The following is a 21,801-nucleotide window of genomic DNA, read 5'->3' on the forward strand; positions in this document are numbered from 1 at the left end:
AGATTAATTGTATGAAAAGGCATTTATGCTTTTATACATTATAAAGCCAGTCAATTTTTAAAAAATGATGAGATGGCGTAGCAGATAAAGGTGTGTGTATGTGTATGTGTGTGTGTGTGTGTGTGTGTGTGTAACTATACATACTGAGCAGGTTGTATTTATACACACACATACATATATTTATACCTACAATGTAAATAAAAATAAATCTTCAAAAAGGAAAAGAAATGATGCTTTTAAAGTTTTTAGATTTCTTCTGCAATAAAACAGAAGAACCAGCAAACTGTGTTCCCTGTATTAGTCGGTGGTTCTTTGTCACTGATCATGAACAGAAAAAAATAAAGGGGTTCACATAGGTTCCATTAGGAAAGGCCAACAATGGAACAGGGACCTACACAGGCTGACACTGGGCCCTTCTGCCTTCAAGCTGAGCCGCAGGAACCGCCTGGCTAAAAGCATGGCTCAGTGCAGGCTTCACTGTCCCTCTGTCTCAGGAAGGGCTTTAAGGCACACATGGAATACCTTCTTGTACACAGGACGCACGTATTCCAAGGGAAGCTAGCACACAGCAGGCAGCCCAACCTCCCACCAGGCAGAGTCGGTCGTGTAGAACACACTGTGTCCTAGGGAAGCCTGCAGTGGACAAACCAGGAGAACTGCACATGTTCAGGAACCACAGTTACAAAGTTCATTTGACACAGCAACTTACCAAAAGTTCCGCCCTTGCAACTTCTCCCCACCTCTAGCTGCCTTGGCCTTCTTTACAACCATTTTGCTGGTACGGTCAATATAAAAAATGGTGTCTGGTGGGCAAGACGACTCGGAACTTGCTGCACTTCTGGACGATCTGAGTGTGGTTCCCAGCACACTCAGTCACCTAACAACCACTCATAACTCCAGTTCCTGGGGATCCAACACCCTCTTCTGGCCTCCACAGGCACCACACACATGTAGCGCGTGTGCATGCACATACACACACGCACGCATGCATATACACATGCACACGCTAACACACACACAAGTAAAAATAAAACTTTCAAGAAATGTTTTTAAAAAGTTACCGTTAGATTTCTCTAACCACCTACAAAAGTACAGTAAAGTACTGACTACTAGAAACTAGAATAAGCAGCCTCGGAAAGAACAAAAGGGAGAGACAGTGCACAAAGAACACCACTTAGAATGAAGGCAAACGCTGCTAATAGAGAAGTACAGACACTCAGACTACATAAAACCAACTACAGTTCTCTTACCACTTCCAAAGATTAGCCTATGAGCAGGTCTGGTTTTTCTACAAGAAAATATGAAACCACCCTATACAGTCACCAGTGGTCACTCTGCAGCTACTTCTGGACCATAGTCCTTGCTTAGTGCCAACAGCCAGGGAGACTCCTTCATGGGACACAGTTCTATCAAAAAGAAATCAAGCTAGCCATTGGTGGCACACGCCTTTATTCCCAACACTCAGGAGGCAGAGGCAGGCGGATCTCTGGGAGTTCGAGGCCAGTCTGGTCTAGAGTACTAGTTCCAGGACAGTCGGGACTACATAGAAAACCTCTCTGAAAAAAACAAAAACAGAAAAGAAAGAAATCAAGCTTACATTTTCAGAGAATATTTTTCACAAGCACACTCCAAAGGGCACCCGCATCTGGGAAGCACCCGCCTGACTAATGCGCATTCTCTTCAATGAGCCCGCCGAGAAGAGACTTTGGTCTCCAGACAGGTGCAAGATATTTGTGGCTCAACAGAGCATGGATGACAGCAAGAACAGCATGTCCCTGCTATTCTGGGACACTGGTCCTGGCATCCTGGGGAGCACTCTGAGAGGCTCTCTGAAATGTCTGTCAAAGCAGGAGAAGACCCCAGAGGAAATGTCTCCCAGCCTAGGCAAGACTGACCACGTGACAAGACTGGTTATGCTTAGAGACCCGCCCACATAGATGCAGGGCAAAGGGTAAAGAGCCTATCACCCTCACAGGAACAAAAGTTAAAAAGACTCAGTGTACACAAGGCGCTGTGCAGACCCTAATTTATACAAGCAGAGCCTGAAAGAAGCAGGAGTTTAAGCTAGAGATGGGAAGAGATGGAGGAATTTCTGTTGCTTTATCCAGCGAGTGTGGGTCCTGGAGAGGCTATACAGGGGCCGCTGACACAAACACCAAAGCCAGCATGCAGCCTGATAAACAGCAGGGTTAAGGGTCTATTCGATTGTTATTGATCCATTCAATATTGTGTATATTGAAATCCCCTCCAAACAAACAACAACAACAAATCGACACAAGAGCTTACAGATTCCAGCTTTCCTGGAATTTGCTTTGTAGACCAGGTTGGCCTCAAACTCACAGAGATCCGCCTGCCTCTGCCTCCTGAGAGCTGGGATTAAAGGCGTGCGCCGCCCGGCTTGTTTTTATCTTTTTATAGTAATTTTTTTATTTGTTTTTGGAATAGGATCTTCTCTGTATGTATCCCTGGCTGGCCTGGAACTCACTAATTTTTAATTATTTCTTTTATTTTTTGAGATTATAATGTCATTTTCCCCTTCCCTTTCCTCTCTCTAGACTCTCCCATACACCCCTTGGTGCTCTCTTTCAAATTCATGGCCTCTTTTTTATTCATTGTTTTTACATATATGTATGTGCACACATATATACCCCTAAATACATAAATACACTCTAGTCAGTCTGTATAATGTTACCTGTACACGTTTTCAGGATTGAGCATTGGTATTGGATAACCAACTTGTGTGTCCTGTGTGGGGAGGAATATTTCTCCTACTCTCAGCTTCTTTAGGCTTTTATTTTTAAATAAATCTTATTTTCAATGTAATAGGAGTTTTACTTGCATATAAGTCTCTGCATCACTTGTGTGCCTGGTACCTATGGAGGCCAAAGGAGGGTGCTGGTTCCCTCTGGAACTCTAGTTACAGACCATTGTGAATTGCCACGTACATGCTAGGAATTGAACTCACGTCCTCTGAAAGAGCAGCCAGTGGCCTTAATCAATGACCCATCTCCCCAGCCTGTACCCTTGTTTTTATAAAGTATCTCAAAAGATGGTATTGTAAAAAGAAATCATCTCAATAAACTGGTATGTTTCACAAAAACACCCAATTACTTTTGAGGCAATGCAGACTCTTCCCTTTCCAAGACCAGAAGATCCTGAAACAATCACCTTTCAAATCTAAGAACACCCAGGCAGGTGAGCTTCAGGGGTCCTCACGTGACTAGGGGTTTCTAGTCCACAGGTACAGAATGCAGAATATGTACATAGACTGTGTTGTATGAATGTGTGTACATAAACATGTATGTACTGTGTACACGCATGTTTATACATGGTCCTGTGTGTACAGACCCAGCATGTAGGATTGGACTTGACAGGATCATGACCTCTTAGCATATTACATAATGGGAGACCATGCTGATGAACTTTTTTTATACAGATGTAGGAGTCCACACAGATCACAGGGACTTCAACCAGGACCCTCCTGTCAGCTTCACAATCCAAGAAGGGTTTCCACCGCTTTGTAAGACTGCATCTCAAAATCACCATGTGATATGACAAGACACAGAGAATGTATTCTTAGCCAAGTAGTGGTAGCACAGGCCTTTAATCCCAGCACTCGGGAGGCAGAGACAGGCAGATCTCTGAGTTCAAGGCCAGCCTGGTCTACAGAGAGAGTTCCAGAACAGGCTCCAAAAGCCACAGACAAACGGTCTCAAAACAAAAACACCAACAAAATATGTATGTTTTACACATATATAAAACATATTTTATATAAAACATATATGTATTCAGAAGAAACCATACAGTGTATGTTATATATACTGTATATCACATATATATAAATATATATATATTCTGAATAAGAAACGATACTGTGTACAGATGTACTGTGTCGACAGTCACAACCATATGTAGCAGGTTACTCCATCACATCCTCTACTCTCTCCACGTGGAGTCAACAATTCGGTTGATGCCTACTTGTGTCCTGTTTTTTGTGAGCAGGCATTTAAATACTGCTTTAAGACAGGAGAGATGGCTCAGCAGGTAAAGTACTTGCCCTAACTCTGAGGACAAGAGTTCAAATCCCCAGTATCACATAAAAGCAAGAGGACTTGCCTATAATCCCAGCAAGCAGAAGACAAAGACAGGATCCTCAGAGCAATCTGGCCCTCTAGACTAGCTGCAACAGTGAGATCTGGATTCAAGGGAGACTCAACTTCAAGAAATAAGATGGAATGATTGAGAAAGCCATTTGACAGTCAACCTCTGGCCTCCAGACATGTGTGTACACACACACACACACACACACACACACACACACACACACACACACAGAGTGCATCCACATGAATGCAAACAGACACATGCATATACAAATACACACAAATCAAAATTAAAACCAAAACAAAACATTACTCCCCACTGAGCTGAGCTCCGGCAGAGACCCCAGTACCCGTGGCCAGTATGGCTCCACAGTGGTCATCAACTACTGGCCCTAGACAGTGCAGCATCACCAACGTGCTACCCTATGGGACGACACATGGGGAAGCTTACCTGTGCAGCCTGTTCCTGAGATGCCTGCAGCTCTGGAGGTTTGGCCAACTCTGCTTGTGGCTTCTGCATTTCAACAGTGTGCGGGGCTCCCAGATCCTCAGGCACAGCTTGGTGCAGCGGGACCTTAGCACCCACGCTACCCAAGGCTGCATGTCCATCCTTCTCTAGCAGGTGTCTCTGATTGTGCAGAGCCACAGCCAGTTCCTCCTGCTGAGAGAGTTTCCACAGGTGTCAAGCTATAGTGTACATACCCCAGATTTCCCCATCCCAGGAGTATAATATGTGCAGGAAGTGGTAATCATTCCAAATGCTTCCTATAATTAAATTCTGTCACCAATAAAGTTCAACTATGGTTTAAAGTATTTGTGTGAGATCTACACTTCTACTTTTAAAATAAACTTTAGGGGGCTGGAGAGATGGCTCAGCGGTTAAGAGCATTGCCTGCTCTTCCAAATGTCCTGAGTTCAATTCCCAGCAACCACATGGTGGATCACAACCATCTGTAATGAGGTCTGGTGCCCTCTTCTGGCCTGCAAGCATACACACAGACAGAATGTTGCATACATAATAAATAAATAAATAAATATTTAAAATAAAATAAAATAAACTTTATCTTAGAATTTTAAGATGCATGTTTCTGTAAGATGTGTGTGTGTGCATGTGGGTATGGTATAGAAGAGCAGGCGTCAGTAGAGGTCAGAGGTGTTGAACCTCCTGGAGCTGGAGTTATAGGCAGTTGTGAGCTGCTTGGTGTGGGAACCAAACCTGGATCCTCTGGAAAAGCAGCAAGTGCTGAATCATCTCTCCAGCCCAGAACCCAATTCTCTTTAAACCAAATGAAATCAAAATGATCCATAGGTTCAGATCCGTGAATTGGAAACAAGTTCCAGTCCCTTAACTTGTACTGGTTTGTGGCAAGGGAGAACAGAAGTCTACTAAACCAAAGCTGCAGTTCTAGAGTACAGAACGGTATTGAAGACCTTCTAGCAGTCCTAAACAGTTCTCCAAACCAGTCCAGAGACAGAATGGCTCCTGTCTCTAGATCAGTCTAGACATTAGGATGGATGCACCACACACAGTAGGTCAGTCTAGACATTAGGATAGACACACCAAACACAGTAGGTCAGTCTAGACATTAGGATGGATGTACCACACACAGTAGGTCAGTCTAGACATTAGGATAGACACACCAAACACAGTAGGTCAGTCTAGACATTAGGATGGATGCACTACACACAGTAGGCTCTCCCAGTTGCTCCATGCATTATTACAGAACAGTCTAATACATTTCAGGAAGATAGAATTCACCATCTAGGAAGGGCAAAGAAGTATAAAGCACACTAAATGGGTTTTAAGTTGGTAGGTAGGGCTTATTCACAATCACAGACTCCTATGTCCTGAAAACAGACATGAGCCAACTGTGAGTTTGTCAGAAATTCCCTCCTCATATAAAAAACTTAAAGTACCAGCCAAAGGTACTATCACATCCTTGTCTTCATACCAAAAAACAAAACAAAACAAACAAAAACCCAATGAATTTCAGGAAATATCAATCAAAAAGGGAAACAATATGTTTTGCATATACAACATAAAAATTAGATCCTTCTACTGTGGTCTCAAAACTAAGAGCATAGGAGGGACCTGGGTTGGCTTCAGGGAGCTCCGAGACTTATCAATGCAACCCTACCTGGCTGTTACCAATCATCTACAGCGAGCCCATAAATCAACACTGCTATCAACCAACTATGAGGCACAGATACACACACACAGACATGTATGTGTCAACACAGAGATGTATACACAGAGAGGCAGATATGGGCACAAGAGACACAGGTACATGGTTCAGACACATTCAGATGTGTTAAACAAGACGCAGAGAAGCATGTGCACAAATGCCCAGACACATATAACATGTGGCCCATACATGAGTAATAGGGAGACCAGTCCTGAATCAAGGAAGAGGCCCAGCACCTTACCTGCTGTGCGCCTTGCAGGTCAGTGGCCAGGTCTTTCCCGGGCTCTGTGTGTCTGGCATGCATTCTGACTCTCAAGCTATCTTTAGCAGACTGAAGCTCCTCATCATGTCTCAGTTTCAGTTTTTCCAACTCAAGTGTCAAAAGCTCTTTGTGAGAAGAGTCCTTTTTCTGCAGCTGGTCCTCGAGCTCTGCTCGCAAAAGCTCCAGAGCCTTTCTGTGTTCATCCTGAATGGTCTGAATGTCGGCCAAGTAACAGGATTCCAACGCGTCCAAATTGGACAAATGTCTCATCTCTAAAGCGTTGATTTCAGCATTGTGTTTTACCTGCAGTTCAGCCACATGCGTCTCAAGAAGTACCTGCTGCCTGCTCTCCAGGGAGGCAAGCTGTTCGGCGAGCTCAGAGTGGTGCTTGGTCTCGAGCTCCATCCTCAGGGCCTGAAGTTGCTGCTGGTGTCCCTGCTGCAGGAGCTGGAGTTCATGGGTGTGCTTCTCCTGGGCATCCCGAAAGAAAGCATCTTGTTCCTTGGCAAACTTCTCCATAATCTCTTTGCGCTCTTCCAAAAACCTGAGGCAACACTCAAGGAGAACACAGGCAATAGAGCATATGGGCACACTGTACATAGCCCCTCTGAGCCACAAGCTACATTTCCCACAGAGAGATGCCTAGGTCCTAGATTTGAACCTTCCCTAGAATAAACTCAGGAGCCATATGAAGCCTCAAACCATGGAGTCACTAGTTCTTAAGACTCCGGGAAGACTCAGCACCCACAGAGAAACTTCATACACATTCCTACAGGAAGGACCTCAAACGGCAGGCTCAACAGGTCACTTGTAACAGCATTGAACCCCAGACTTCTCTGTGCCCTGACAGGGAAGATTATTACCTAAGAGAGCCATAGAGCAGTCTAAGGGCCCAGGGCAAGAAGAGCAGAAGGCCTAAGAGAGAAAGAAGGTTTAACTGAAGGAGAAAGGAGCTGACCCCACCTGTGGAGTGGTGACCAACCAGACAGTGCCAGGTCCCTGGCAGGAACAGGCTAGGTTTCATGTTAAGTTGACAGAGTTTACCTACACATGAGCTGTGACTGTCAAGAGCATGTGAGTATGTGAGTCTGTGTTTGTGTGTGCAGATATGTACCACATACACACACACAGAGGCCAAAGGAGGGCATTGGGCATCTTCTCTTGTTGATCCTTATCTCATTCCCTGGAATCAGAGTATGCCACTGAACCCGAAGCTCACTGCTTCAGCTAACAGGCACGTGCAGCCAGGCCCAGCTTTGACACGCCCTCTTCCCCACTGAGCCACCTCCCAGTACCAAGGGCTTTGACTTTCTATGTGCAGCTCAGCTATGGGTCTTCCACAGAGTACTGTACTGGGCTGTAGGACCTCTCTATGAGACAGAATCTCAAGGTCCTGTGGAATTGGAGATCTGACTCAGACAATAACGGGTCTGCATCTGAACACGAATCTCAAACCCAGACAGTCCTTAGCATTCCGATGCTGAGAAGCTAGGGAAGGTAGAGAACGAAGCGGGGGCCAATCCACCGCAGATTCAACAGTCCCATGGCAAGTATACATTAGCCTCTCCAGCCTGAGGAATGGGGGCTAAATAATCTGCTTCTGTTCTAAATCTGTATCTTCAAGGAAGTATGTGACTTAGAAGGAAATGTTTACTTTTAAAACAATATGCTTAAAGCTGAAAAGACCCACAAAACACTCATCTCAATGAAGGACATTCGCATAAGACCTCATAAAGTGAGGCTTAAGATTCTGTTACTGCATGCCGGGTATGGTGGCAATGCCTTCAATCCCAGAACTTGGGAGGCAGAGGTAGGCAGATCTCGGTACACTGGAAACCAGACTGGCCAAAATTGTAAGTTCCAGGACAGCCAGGACTACAGAGAGACCTTGCCTTAAAAAAACAACCAAATAAAAAGATTTTGTCACTAAGAGATTAGAGAGATGGCTGAAGTGTTAAGGGCACTGGCTACTCTTCCAGGACATGGGTTCAATTCCCTGCACCCACATGACAGCTCAAAAACATGACAGCTCAAAAACATCTGTAACTCCAGTTCCTGGGGATTTGATGCTCTCTTCTGGCCTCCAGAGGTAACAGGTAGGCATGTAGTACACAGACATACATGCATACAGAAGACCACCATATACAGAAAATAACTTTTAAGAATTTAAATATAAGAAAACATTAAAAAGAATAAAAAATAAAATTCAGTTAATTATTTAAAAAATCTGTCACTGAAATTTTAAAACATGCAAACAAAGAACAAAAGTATAAATGGGCATAGTACATAGACTTATAACACAACATGCAGAAGACAAAGGTGGAAGGATTAGGAGTTAGAGGCCAGCCAGAGCTACACGAGAATATACAGTCAACAAAGCCTATACAAGAAGGCTGTGTCTCAAAATAAAAGCTAGATATGGTAAGATGTACTTATAATCCGGCATTTAAGAGGCTGAGGCTAGAGGACTGTGGTGTACCTTTAAGACAGCTTGGGCACAAAAAGGAGACCTTCTCTCAAAAACAAACAAGCAAACAAGGATGAAGACACCAGGATGCACGCGCACTCACGTCCATGAGAGGTCCTCAAGCTCCAGAGGACGGACATGGCTATGCTACTCCCAGCAGACCTACCGTGGAGCAAAAGCCTTTTCCTCTGGGTTGGTAAAAATGCGGTGTATCATACCTTGTTCCACTTCCTTCCAGGTTTTCTACCCAACCAAGCCCCCTCTACATCCTCCTAGGTTCCTCTTGGCCCTGCCAGCACGCTGGGCAGGAGGCTCCACCCAAACCGACCACCGTACAACATTACCCACCTGTTCTGGGCCATCATCAGCTGGAGGGCACAGTCTTCCTTCTCACGGAGGAGCGTGGCATGCTCTTCATCCTGGGCCACAAGGGGCTCCTGGCCACACTGGCTACAGGGCAGAGCTTCATCTCTAGTGAGTTCTTGTTCCAGCTCCCTCAGGCGGCCCTGCTGCTCCATCAGAGATCTCTCCAGGTCCAAGATCTGGGCCGCCTGCTGGTCCTGCAGGTGCCTCATGCCAGACTCCCGAAGCTCAAACCTGCTTATTATGGACTGTTTCTCACACTCGGCCTTTTCTCTTAGCTCATGAAACATGGAGGTTAACCTCTCTTCGGCTTCTCTCTTGAGGGCCTCGTGTGAACGCTCCCACTCTGCTTCCTTTCTTTGGAATTCTTGTTTCAACAGCTGAATCTTCTCCTCAGCTTTATTTAGTTTTACCTGATGGTCTTCGACTAGACTACGTTTGACCTATAAGATGAGATGGTTTTATATAAGAGGAAAGAAACTACAGGAAAAGATTGTTGCATGTGATGACCCCAGTGTGTCCCTGAAAACGGAAATTTCTACAGTTTATTTCAAAATACAGCAGTGGGAATCCATCTTATTTTGATGGAAATACCCTAAAATAGACAAAAGTAAAACTCTGCTTTCTGCCACAAAGCCCAACACCTGAAGCCATGCACACACACACACGGGTGCGCATTCACATCACCTGTAGCAAAGACAGGGGTACCACATCCAATACAGCAAGATGAGGAACCCAAGAGAGACAAGTTAAGTCACTTGATCAGTAACAAACAAAATAATTCTAAAGGTCGCTTGAAAAAGAAGATAAAAAAGCTAAGGCTAGGCAGATAAAGTCTAAGAAAGTCTAAGAAAGAAGAGAGTAGGAATAAACTCTACCATCAATAAGAAGCAAATCAATGTCAAAAAAGGAATGTGAGTGTGACCACAATTCTCCATCAAACTAAAGGCTAGGTTCCTTTCTTCTGGTGATGAGTAAACAAATCTACTCAGGCCAACTCTTCCTGAGCAGAGCTCTGGCCTTGGGTACCAGACCTTAAAGAAGCTTTCTGGAAAACCCACTTGCGTTTCTTTCTTCAAGAATCTGGTGCACACACTCCAAGAGCAATGCCATGCATAGTTCAGGGTGTCCTCAGGACCTCCTGGTGCACACAGACCACACGCCTGCCACAGAACACAGAGCCCTGCTGAGGACCACTACTCACGTTCTCCAGGTCCTCCTTCAGGTGGGTCTCATGCTGCAGCTTCTCCTGTAAACTTCTGTTCTCTATCTTTAAGAGTTCAATTTCTTCCCTGAGCTCAGTCTGAAGAAGTGAAAGTTTAACCTTCTGCTCATCTTCCAAACTCAGGATTCTGGCAGCCACCTGAGCATCGGCCTCCAAAGCCATGTCCTGTTCATACTGGAGACGTCCTTGTGTGAGCTCTTGAGGAACAAGGGAGAGGGAAGACAATCACAGACCGTGTATCCACAGGCAGCGCCAAGAGAATGGCGGCAGCCTGCAAACTGTTGAGCTACCAGGACACCACGCTTCGAACACCCTGATGCTGACTCAGGAGAACAGGTGCCATGTCTTCAGTGTCCTCTCTGCAGATACATCCCTGGCCTATTCTGAGATGTGGCGTTCCCTGGGGTCTCCATGGCATACATGGAATACACGGCAGCTCAAGGTATTCCTTAAGGTCAGGCATGCTGTGCGACCTGCTCTCGGTCACCCAGAGCAAACCCTGTGCCCAGCATCAGACGCACAGGGACTGGCATAGGGCCTGAGCCTGAACTGAGGCACACCTAGGGACCGAGCTGGGCACACGGACTCCTCTAAACCAGGCCTGGGTCTTCTTCTCTGAAGATGGAAACAAAGGCACAAGCCCTGCGTTTAGAGTAAGAACAAGCTATGCTTCAGGGACTGCGTGGACACGAGCAGCACAAATCGCAGAACAGTCCCTGGTACAGCAAGGACAAGAGCAATAAGGGACAGGAGCATGCTGGCCCCTGGCTCTCAAGCAGGACTATACACCTCTCTCCCTTGCCCTATCCAACGCTGAATGGAACTCCAGAGCTACGCAGACTTTCATGTCGCAAAAAGCGATGGCCAAAACTGATCCCATTGCTGCTTGAGGTGGGGCCCTCAACTTGGCTTCCTCACTTCCCCTGCAAGCGGACCTCTGTACTCAGAAGGGCTGAACAGCAATGGAGACATTCTGTCACCGTGGTTCACACCAGCTGGCCTCTGCTGCCCACCTCTAGAGTCACTGGGCCTGACCACTACCCAGACCCGTGGATCACGTCTCTACGATAACCAGAGTCTTTCTATGCTTCTCCTTCCAGGCCACCCCACATGAGCTCCTTCCCTCATGTTCCCTGGGTGACCCGCAGTCTTGGTCTGACCAGCTAAGCCACTATGCTAGGCCTGAAGAAAAAGCACCTCTGGTGCTGCACGCTGTTAAAGCAAGTCTTTTCTCGAAAGTGACGTCAGTTCCTAAGGCCAGAGTGCAGCTCCATCAGACCCAACCCTGGTCTGGAGAAAAGCATCTCTATAGACAGAGCAAGCCAACAGCAGGCAGGTGTCCTCCTAAGGCCAGCACTCCCCGAACTCAGCCCCATCTAACTGCAAGGGATGACTCCTTACAGAAGGGGTCTGCATTACACTGTGGCAGGCTCACAGTCTTCATGTGGACATCACTAATGACAGCCGAAGGAGCCATGTGTCCATGGGCAGAAAACACGAGGAAAGCGGCAGCCTTCTCCCGAGACACGCCCCAGGAACTGGCACTGGCAGGAAAATAAGGAGCCTGGATGGACAGACAGGACACACCTTGGCTGTGCTGGTCTGAGAATCCAAGCGGGAGCCTCTCCTGTTCTGCGTCCTCAAGCTCCGGGCGGGGGCTGTGTGACTTGTCCTCCTTGAGTTGGAAAGCGAGGGAAGAACTCAACGCACCTGCTTTGTGCCTGGGGTCTTCTAGCAGTCCTGCCTGTAAACTTGTCGAGTTCTCCTAAAGGACCACACAGGACAGGCGAGTCAGTGAGCCCCATCACCTGCTCTCTGTCAGCACTCTTGGGGCATTCCCTGCTGTGTTCGGAGGAAAACATAAACCTAGCTAGATTCATAAGCCACACGACTGACCCTGGTACAGACACGGCACAGAACTTCTTCCCGTCCACCAGTGTCCAGACAGGATCCCAGAATCCACAGACGCAGTGGCTACAGCCTGAGAGCAGCATGCACAAGAGGCCACGGCAGCAGGCAGAAGCCATCCTACCCACTGGCATTCCATCGCAGTGGTGTCTACAGAACCTAACGGGCTTCCTCTACTGTCCATCGTTGGCATCTCTCCCCCTTAGTGTTCAGTTGTCTCCCCACCCTCGGCATCCTTTATCCAATCTCATATCTTAAGCCCAGGACTCTCCTAAACCCTGTACTTCTGTGATCTGACACCCAATAATTACAATGCCAATGAATAGCATTCAGAGCACTGGCCCAAGTCCGTTCCAGGTAGCATGGAGGTTGTTCCGGCAGTCATTTCACGCTCTGATCAGAGCTCCCCTAAAGGCTACTCTCTTGCTCACATCCTGGGATTTGCCTGCCTGTCCATAAATTCAGCTTACCACTTCAATTGTAGGGGCCAGCCGTGAAAGCTAAGTCTGGGCAGGTCAGACAAAGGAAGTTCTTTACTGCCAACCATTATCACCTGGTACTCTGGCCATTGATAAATTTAAATGGAGTCTGGAGTCTCAATAGTTTACCCTCAGACAATGCCTGGCAGGCCTGGATTACCTGACCCCCCACCCAAGAGCAGACCATTCAAAGGAAATTCCTGGCATTCCAAGCACTGTAGATAGAAATACCTGCCAGCACTTCACCAGGACATGCCTAGACAAATGTCAGCCAATCAGGAGTTCTGAACCTCAGAGACTCCTCACCCCCACCTTTACTACTATAAAAACCCAATTCTAATTGAACTCGGGGCTCTCTGGACATTCCAATATATTGGACATGCAGAGAGATTGAGTTTGCAAACTTGATTAAAATAAAGGCTCTTTGCTTTTACATATGGGACTAGGTCTCCTTTGTTAGCTTTTATGGGGACCCATGGATTTGGGCATAACACAATCACTTTAGACATGAGGTCCTATTCCTGTGTCAGCCTCAATCTCAAATCAGTGTCTCCCTGCAGCCGACCCCCATGTCTCTCAGGAGAACCTGCTCTGGCCTGAGGTCTCTGCTGTCTCCCCCGGGTGCTGTGACTGTCACTTCTCTGCTTCAGACATACCATGAGCCACATGGAGGTAGGATAGGCCTCCACACTTCCTCATTCCAACTTCTATGGCATCCTCTCTGCCTCTGAACATCCCTCTCAGAGCCCGATTCTGGACTTGTTCAGATGTGGGGCAAGGATACAGTCCCTACAAAAAGGAAGAGGCAACCCAAGTGGATCTCTAGTTGCCGCCAAGTCCCTAGCCCTAAGAACAGGCTCTGCCCTTGCAGGTTCAGAGTGCTCTTGTTTTGGCACTGAACAGATGGATCTGCACATACGGAAAATGTAATCACTGAACCCATTTCCTCAAAACTACCTTTCAAAACAAGACTTATGTTCTTGTTGTTAGAGAAATAAGTATCGTGAAACTGCTGAGACAGATTTGGCCCTGTGACAGCAAGAAGATGTGGGACAGTGCAGTCTCACTGAGGGTAAACAAGGGGATAAGCAATGGGAGTAGGAAGGGTGAAGTCATGGAGGATCCCTTGGCCCACTCCAAAGAGATGGTCGGGCCCAACAAGCAAAAGCATGAAAACAAACACCTCCATCAGGGCACAAAGGCGAACAGTGCTGGGAATTATTCAACTAGAAAAAAGAGCAAAGACAACAGAAGCAAAACAGGCAAAGAGATGGAACACAGTCACAACGAGTGAAGTAACAGTTGAAAAACAAGTGAAAAGACACTCAGCTTCAGGAATAACCAAAGACACTCAGCTTCAGGAATAACCAAAGACACTCAGCTTCAGGAATAACCAAAGACATGAACGCACAAGAGACAGTCACTCAGACACGGAGCATTCACACTTTGGTGATGTCCACTCCCCAGAGAGGAAAACTGCAGAGGACTGTCGCCTGTGAACATTTTACATACACCCACAAGCATTTTTTTATTAATTAGACATAGAACCCATCATTTCTAGCTCTACACCCTCCTGACACATGTTTTTAAGAAAAATGTTATTTATAAACTTATAAAAAGCAGAAGCAGAGAAGAGTATGAATCAATGTTCACCTGCGGCCAGCAGGTGGCGATCCTGCAGTTGAGACTCCCAGGAAAGAAGAGTGAAGAACCAGGGGCAGGATGGACGCTCATGGTGGACACAATCCCACCAAGTGGATAGCACTCTCTCCCTGCACACACCAGGGTCCCCAGGCATAGACGCATATTAGTGTGTGTGGGGGGGGGCTCCTCCTGCCCCTTTCCTCAAGATACAAAGGTAGCAGAAGCCCCCACTGGGAAGCGAAAGAGCCTGCAATGGAGGAGTCCAATGACCCTAGGGGTGATATCAATGTCACTAGTTCCCTTAGTCTGAGCTGGTACAAAGAGCTGACTCAGATACATGGAATTCACAGTACACTTGAAGGCAAGGGGGGGTCACAGATCAACAACTTGCACAGGGAACACCTGCCTTCAACACCAAGCAGAGACCAGACAGACAGAAAATAGAAACAATGCAGAAGCAGACATCTCTGAGCACTAAAGAGACGCCAGGGAAGGCTCAGCAGGTGAAGGTACTCAGCAACCATTATGCCCTGAACCCACATGGTGAGAAAGAGATCTGACCCTCATAAACAGATCTCGAACCTCCACAAATATCCACACATTAAGATCAAAATGGTAATAAGTTTACCCAGAAACGGGCAAAGTGAGAATAACAAAACCCTACCCAGAAAATCGAATCCAAACAGCTATAAGATGAATGACAAAACATAAGAACATTGGGCTTTGTTCTGAAAGTCAATCATGAAGCTCACAAGAGCTACAGATGACAGAAAACGGAGGCAAATGAACAGTCCAACCAGACAGCAGACCCACGAGAGGAGAGCCAAGATTCAGAGGCCTTGCCTTGCATCTAGCATGAAAAAAGGGTACATGTAGGATGTGAGGTTCTCATACCCCAGAGGATTAACGAGAGTCACAGGATGCAGCCACACAGTGGGGTATAAGATGGAGCACAGGGGAGCTCTGTCACATTTACCAGAGCAGGGAGAAACCAGTTATTATAGACATTTGGGCAAGAGAGACTTCAAGGGCTGGAAAAAACCTGTCATAGGTTGAAGTGTGACACCCTCCCAAGTTCACATGCTATATAGAGTCCTATCTCCGGGCCTCAAGATAGGGCCGTTTAAGATGGAGAGTTTAAAGGCATTACTAAAGTAAAACATCAGAGCAGGCCATAATCCATGCCGACTGCATCTTTACAAGGAGATATGAGCAAGGGCCTGGAGATATAACTCAGTTTATATTGAGCACCTGTCTAACATACGTAAGCCCTGGGCTTGATCCCCAGTACAGCATAAAACCGTGTGATGGTGCGCACCTGTAATCCTAACACCTGGGAGACGAGGACAAGAAAATCAAAAGATAAAGAGATAATCAATGAAATCAAGACAGATATTCGCGTGCGCACGCGTACACACACACACACACACACACACACACACACACACGCAAAACAACTAGGAAAAACTTCATTTGCACACCAAGAAGCAGCATCCCACAGAAGACTAAGTGAAGCACTTTGATCTTGGACGTTATCTGTTCTTTAAGTCCCGAGTCCGTGATTTGTCATAGCAGCCTCAAGCCAAGGAACACAGCATCACAGAGAGCAACCACTCACGGCCATCACCCCGAGAGCTGGCCCTGGATGAGGCAGAGCATGCCTGCAGCCAGGACAGCGCTGCGCTGAAGACTGCACTGCCCAGTATGGCAGGCGCTAGGATTGCTGGAACAGCTGGGAATAACCATCAGGTGACCTCAGTGCATAGCCGCATGCAAATGCGCAGCAGCTGCGTGTGTTGGAGGCCACTGCGTGTGGTCTGCAGTCAGGGAAGGCTCCATCAGTCCAGGAAGCAGTCTGGATAGCGCTACTCCACAAAGGCTCAAAACAACAGAAATAAAAAGCATGGCGACAGTTGAACAAAGACTAATGAAGATACTTAACACATAACTAAAGACAAACAGTCCCATGGGAGACGGCAAGATGGCTCAGCAGGTGGGGATGCTTGCTGCCAAGCTTGACAACCTGATTTCTATCTATGGGACCCACACGCTGAGAGGAAGCAAAATCACACTCCCACAATTGTCCTCTGACCTCCACAGGCAGGCTGTGGCGCACACCCACATACACACAAACACACTGAATAAACAGACGTTTTTTAAAAACCCAATGACCTAGCCTCACCCCTGTCAGTATGTCCAAGTCGAGGCTGACAGGTGTGCAGGGTAGCAAAAGAAGCCTCGGTGACAGCTGGAAAATGAGCAGACTGCAAGCAAGCAGGACTAGGAGGAGGGACACAGCCTCAGACAAGCCAGGACGCACATGAGAGGTTAAAGGTGTTCTGAAGACAGAAAATCAAGGTCCCCTCTGTGTGAGGAGTCAACAAAGACAGAACAGCAGATTTATGAGGCGGAAGACAGCCAACTTCTAATGTAAAGACGAACGACGCGCAACCTCCTCTCAGTGTGAAACACACAGCCTGTCACCTGCGGCTGCTCAGGCTGAAGATCAAGTGGATCAGGCTGCTCCTTTCTTCCTGGGCCAAATGACTCCTCTGGGAATATACAGGATGAACTAGAGAGAGAAGACAGGTAGAAAAGCTTTAGTGTGCTGGGCATGGTGGGACATACCAGCACTCAGGAGGCAGAGGCAGGCGAGTCTCTGTGAGTGCAAGGCCAGCCTGGTCTACACAGTGAACTCCAGGACAGTCAGGGCTACACAGTGAGACCCTTTCTCAAAACCAAAAACAACAACAACAAAAAAATAAAATAACAAAGCTTTGAGGGCTAGAGAGAGGGCTCAGTGGTTAAAAGCACTGGTTACTCTTGCAAAGAGCCTGAGTTCAATTCCCAGCACCCACAAGGTGGCTCAAAGACGTCTGGAGCTCCAGTTCTAGGGGAGCCAACACGTTCTTCTGACTTGGTAGAGCACGTGGTAGACATACATGCATGCAGGCAAAACATTCATACACATAAAATAAGCACACACTAAAAAGGTTAAACAAGAGCTTTGGTGCACACCCCGTTCTCGCCCACTCTGTTCCTGGGCCCAGCCACACAGAGGTAAGAACTGGCGTTAAGGCCCAGATGATGCTAGGCCTACATGCTGTTTAGTCAGTACTATAACACAGGGCAGTGGGAGCGGATTACAGGGCCACACACTGGCTCTCCTGGGCTTGACATGGTGGTACACACCTTTAATTCCAATATTAGGGAAGCAGAGGCAGGTGGACTCTGAGTTCCAGGCCAGCGAAGGCAACAAAAACAAAATAAAATAAAAACAACAAAAAGTCCAGCTTTACTGTACTCCATTAGTATGAGATCACAAACGAAAGAAGGGCAAACTTAGCCCAAGGCACCCCCACACCTCAGAAGGCTACTCAGTGGGAAAAATGTCTCCATTACCTGATCTCCCCACACTCCAGAGAATCCTCCCTGGTCTCCTGTAGCCGTTGCTGGAACAAGGTCAGGTCTTCTTGGTATGTCTTCTCAGCATCCCTCAACTTCTTCTCAAAATAGACCCGCAGGTGCTCCAGCTCCAACTCGTGCTGGGCTCTCTCTTGCTGCTGCTGCTGAGCGAAGTCCGCCCGCAGGTGCTCCAGCTCCTCCAGGTGAGCATTTCGGGCCAGCAGCGGCTCCCATGACCCTTCGGCAGGAGGAAGCAAATAATCATGCAGGAAAGCAAGGTTCCTGAGCAGACTCTGAGAAGGGCCTACCCCTCCTGACTGTGAGTAGGTAAGAGCCTCCTGCCTCAGGGTCACTCAGCATCTTAGCAACCCCTTAGAAAGCCGAGCACCTGGGAAGCAGGGCGACTGGTTGTGGCAAGAAACATGGTCCTGGCAACAGAGAACTGTATCCTGCCATTATCTCAGTGACTCTAGAAACAGGTTTGGAGCAAGGCACAGCTGCTGACCCCTGGTCGTGAGCTGAGGGAGTTCCTGAGCAGAGAACACAGACACAGCACCCCAAACTTTCTTTGAGCTTATATTCGAGGCTATCAAAGTGATCATTTTCTGCACAGCAACACAGAACACATGTAAGCCTGCAACCCAGCGAATGCTACCGACTAGTCTTGTGGAATATTACTTTAACTACATAAAGGTGTGTTACATTTGTTTATGCTGCATTTGCTTAACTACATAAAGGTGTGTTGCTTTTGTTTATGCTGGATGTCTAACTATGTAAAGATGTGTTGTTTCACCTTGATTGCCTAAGAGACCTGATTGGTCTAATAAAGAGTTGACTGTCCAACAGCTGGGCAGTAGCGGGATAGGTGGGGCTGGCAGGCAGAGAAAATAAGTAGGAGGATCTAGGCTTGGGAGAAGAAAACAGGGGAGAGAGAGAGATCCCTAAAGGCCAGTCAGGCAGCTGCCAGCCAGCAGACATGGAGTAGGAATTACAAAAAGAGAGGTAAAAAGCCTGGAGGCTAAACATAGATGAAGAGAAACAGGTTAAGTTAAAAGAGCTAGCAAGAAACAAGAATAAGACAAGGCCGAACATTCATAAATAATTCTCTGTGTCATGATTTGGGAGCTGGCTGGTGGCCCGAAAGAAAGTCTGCTACAAACTATGGCAACCACTAACAAACAATGTAGATTGACTAGTTACATCCCTAAAGATTTTATATCAAAGTTCCCTGAAAGATGAAGTTCCACAGAGGGCCATGCTAGTCCTAGTCAGCCTAACTCTTCTCTAGTCTCTACTAACACAAGGACCCTGCTGTAAAACACCCAATAGCACCGCCAGGTACAGCTGACACGTGAAGGACACTGTACACCAGAAGAACCTGTCACATCGGAGGCACAGTCATGTGATCACCACTCAGCTGATACACTGAGGGACAAGAAGACAAAAATGAAACCTCTCTAATGTACAAATTCCCTTTCCTTTTTTAAGGATTTATTTTTACTTTATGTCTATGAGTGTTCGTCTGCCCATATGTATGGGCAAGCAGTGCCCATAAAGGCCAGAAGAGGACATAATATTCCCCAGAACTGGAGTTATATATGGTTGTGAACCTGCCATAAAGGTGCTGGGAACCAAGTGTGTGTCATCTGCAAGAGCAGCAAACACATTCTGATGTCAAAATTTTTCATTTGTATACAAAGCATATAACATTTTCAAGATGCATAAGCCATGCCTTTAATCCCAGCACACGGGAGGCAGAGACAGGTGGATCTCCATGAGTTCGAGACCAGCCTGGTCTACAAGGACAAGCTCCAAAGTTACAGAGAAACCCTGTCTCGAAAAACCAAAATAAGACGTATAAGCAAATTCGCAAGATGTATTTTTCCTCCTTCTCTCCCCCTCCCTCCTTCTCCCCCATGTTCCTCTCTCCCTTTCCAAATTCTTCTCTCTCTCCCCCTCTCCCCCCCTCTCTCTTTCTCTCTCTCTAAATGTGGTTCAATCAAAAATCAGTTTCAGGACTGGGATTTGATCAGTGAGTGATACAGCCCTTGCTAAGAATGTACAAGGCCTTAGGTTCAATATGCCACTTCAAAATGAATGAATGAATAGATAAATAAAAGAATAAATGAAAAATCTTCACAGCTTAGCCTTTAAGGACCTAAACACCCCACAAAATTCCTCACCATTGAGTTCCTCTCTGTTGGTTTTCATAGACTCAAGCTGGGACCACAGGTGTCTGATTTCTTCTTGGGACTGAGCCTTTAGGTCTTCATAGGATGCCTGAAGAGTCTCTAACTGTGAAGAAGAAAAATGTCCCATGAGAACCAAAGGAGACGAACAGGCAGCCCGTGTGTGGATCTGTGTTACTGTTCCTATCTCTGAAACTACAGAGTTTCACATCTCATCTCACGAGAAAGCATGAAATACATAGAGAATAAGAGCTCAGATCCTGAGCCTGCAGCTCAAATAGCAGCAAAAGCAACAACTGAAGCACAGCAGTGTGAGCAACTCCAACCGAGCAAGGCCAAGGCTAACGAGAAGCAGTGGTGCACACACTGCCATCCCAGCTACTAAAGAATCTGAGGCAGAAAAAACTGCTTGGGCTCAGTACTTCAGGGCCAGCCTGGCCAACAAAGCAACACTGTTTCAAAAATAAAAATTAAAGTAAGTTTGTTCACAAAGCAGCTTTAACCTGGGCCATGCCCTGGGAACAACATGCCTCCCTGCCTATTGACCTGGACTAGGGTTGTGGATTTCTACATCACATACCCCAGGTGTGCTCACTTCAAGTCATAGGTCCCTGCTTAGAGCCGAGAGGGTCACTTTGAAACTACTCCTGGAACTCCAAGGCAAACATTCCGGTGGATTCCACTCCATGTTTACCTAGGGGAGTCTAAGAAAATAGCATGAACCACAATACCTACACTACACAAAATAAGGAGGCTCCCCCATTTCACATTAATGAAGTAGGTTCCCTCCAACCTTTTGATTGCAAAGAGTTCACACACCTACACTGCACAAGTAACTCCTAATTGTGGAATTAATCTTCAGGTATCAGGAACAAAAAAAGATGTCACCAGGACCAAGGCCAAAGTGAAGCCCTGGTTCAGGCTGCCATGCACTTCTGTGTTTCCACACAAAGGCCTCCAGGAGCCCGAGTGGCCACTTCCAGCAGCCTCACCAGCAGAAGGATCTGCCAATTCACCGATGAAAGAAGAAAATAACTCATGATTGAGACTACCGTTGACACCATGGACTCCAGATCCATGACTCAGAACATTACAACGGGATCTGACCAGAAAGCCTCCTTCCTGGGACCTGGCTTTCATAGTCACTGAAGGTGCCACACAAGCTCCCAAAGTGGGAAAGCAACCAACAACCTGATGCAAATGTGACACCTATGAACCTCAACAACAACCAGTCCTGCGAGGTGCTCCTGAAGGTGCAATAGCGGCACCCACAGTTCAGTGGTAACCAACAGTTCTCCAACTGAATGTAAGACCCTCTCAACAGGAGGGAAATCCTACCTAGGACTAGAAACCTAGCCAACTACCTGGGGCTAGTGAGGGCATGAATTTTGGAGGAAAATCTACTACCATTACTTGACAAAGCCAGCATAATTCCTAACTGTATTCTAAATACTTACGTGTATATGCACAGCTAAGTGTATCTCTCAGCCCCCCTCTCCATTCAAAGAAGCTTCTCCTTGCAGCAGAGACCATCACAGAAAGCCACAACTGGTTTAGTCCAAACACAGAG

The 21,801-nt window shown here is 46.8% G+C and overlaps 1 protein-coding gene across 14 annotated transcripts in view; it reads right to left on the reverse strand.

The window, feature by feature from the left end:
* Pcnt (pericentrin) overlaps positions 1-21,801 on the reverse strand; it is an 86,066-nt gene that overhangs the window by 52,645 nt on the left and 11,620 nt on the right. For 8 of the 14 annotated variants that reach the window (XM_087898249.1, XM_087898255.1, XM_087898258.1 and 5 more), the window contains exons 8-15: positions 20,226-20,337; positions 18,040-18,280; positions 17,122-17,209; positions 12,194-12,371; positions 10,586-10,803; positions 9,367-9,824; positions 6,531-7,095; positions 4,555-4,764 (exon numbers count right to left, since the gene is read on the reverse strand). In XM_087898249.1, the coding sequence (XP_087754375.1) occupies positions 4,555-4,764; positions 6,531-7,095; positions 9,367-9,824; positions 10,586-10,803; positions 12,194-12,371; positions 17,122-17,209; positions 18,040-18,280; positions 20,226-20,337 (2,070 nt within the window). Of the gene's footprint in view, positions 1-4,554; positions 4,765-6,530; positions 7,096-9,366; positions 9,825-10,585; positions 10,804-12,193; positions 12,372-13,649; positions 13,755-17,121; positions 17,210-18,039; positions 18,281-20,225; positions 20,338-21,801 lie in introns of those variants that run through there. The other 6 variants (XM_087898256.1, XM_087898253.1, XM_087898248.1 and 3 more) reach the window with 3 other exon arrangements.

Source organism: Myodes glareolus, chromosome 18 (genome assembly GCF_982192425.1).
Source record: "Myodes glareolus chromosome 18, mMyoGla1.1, whole genome shotgun sequence".
NCBI lineage: Eukaryota > Metazoa > Chordata > Mammalia > Rodentia > Cricetidae > Myodes > Myodes glareolus.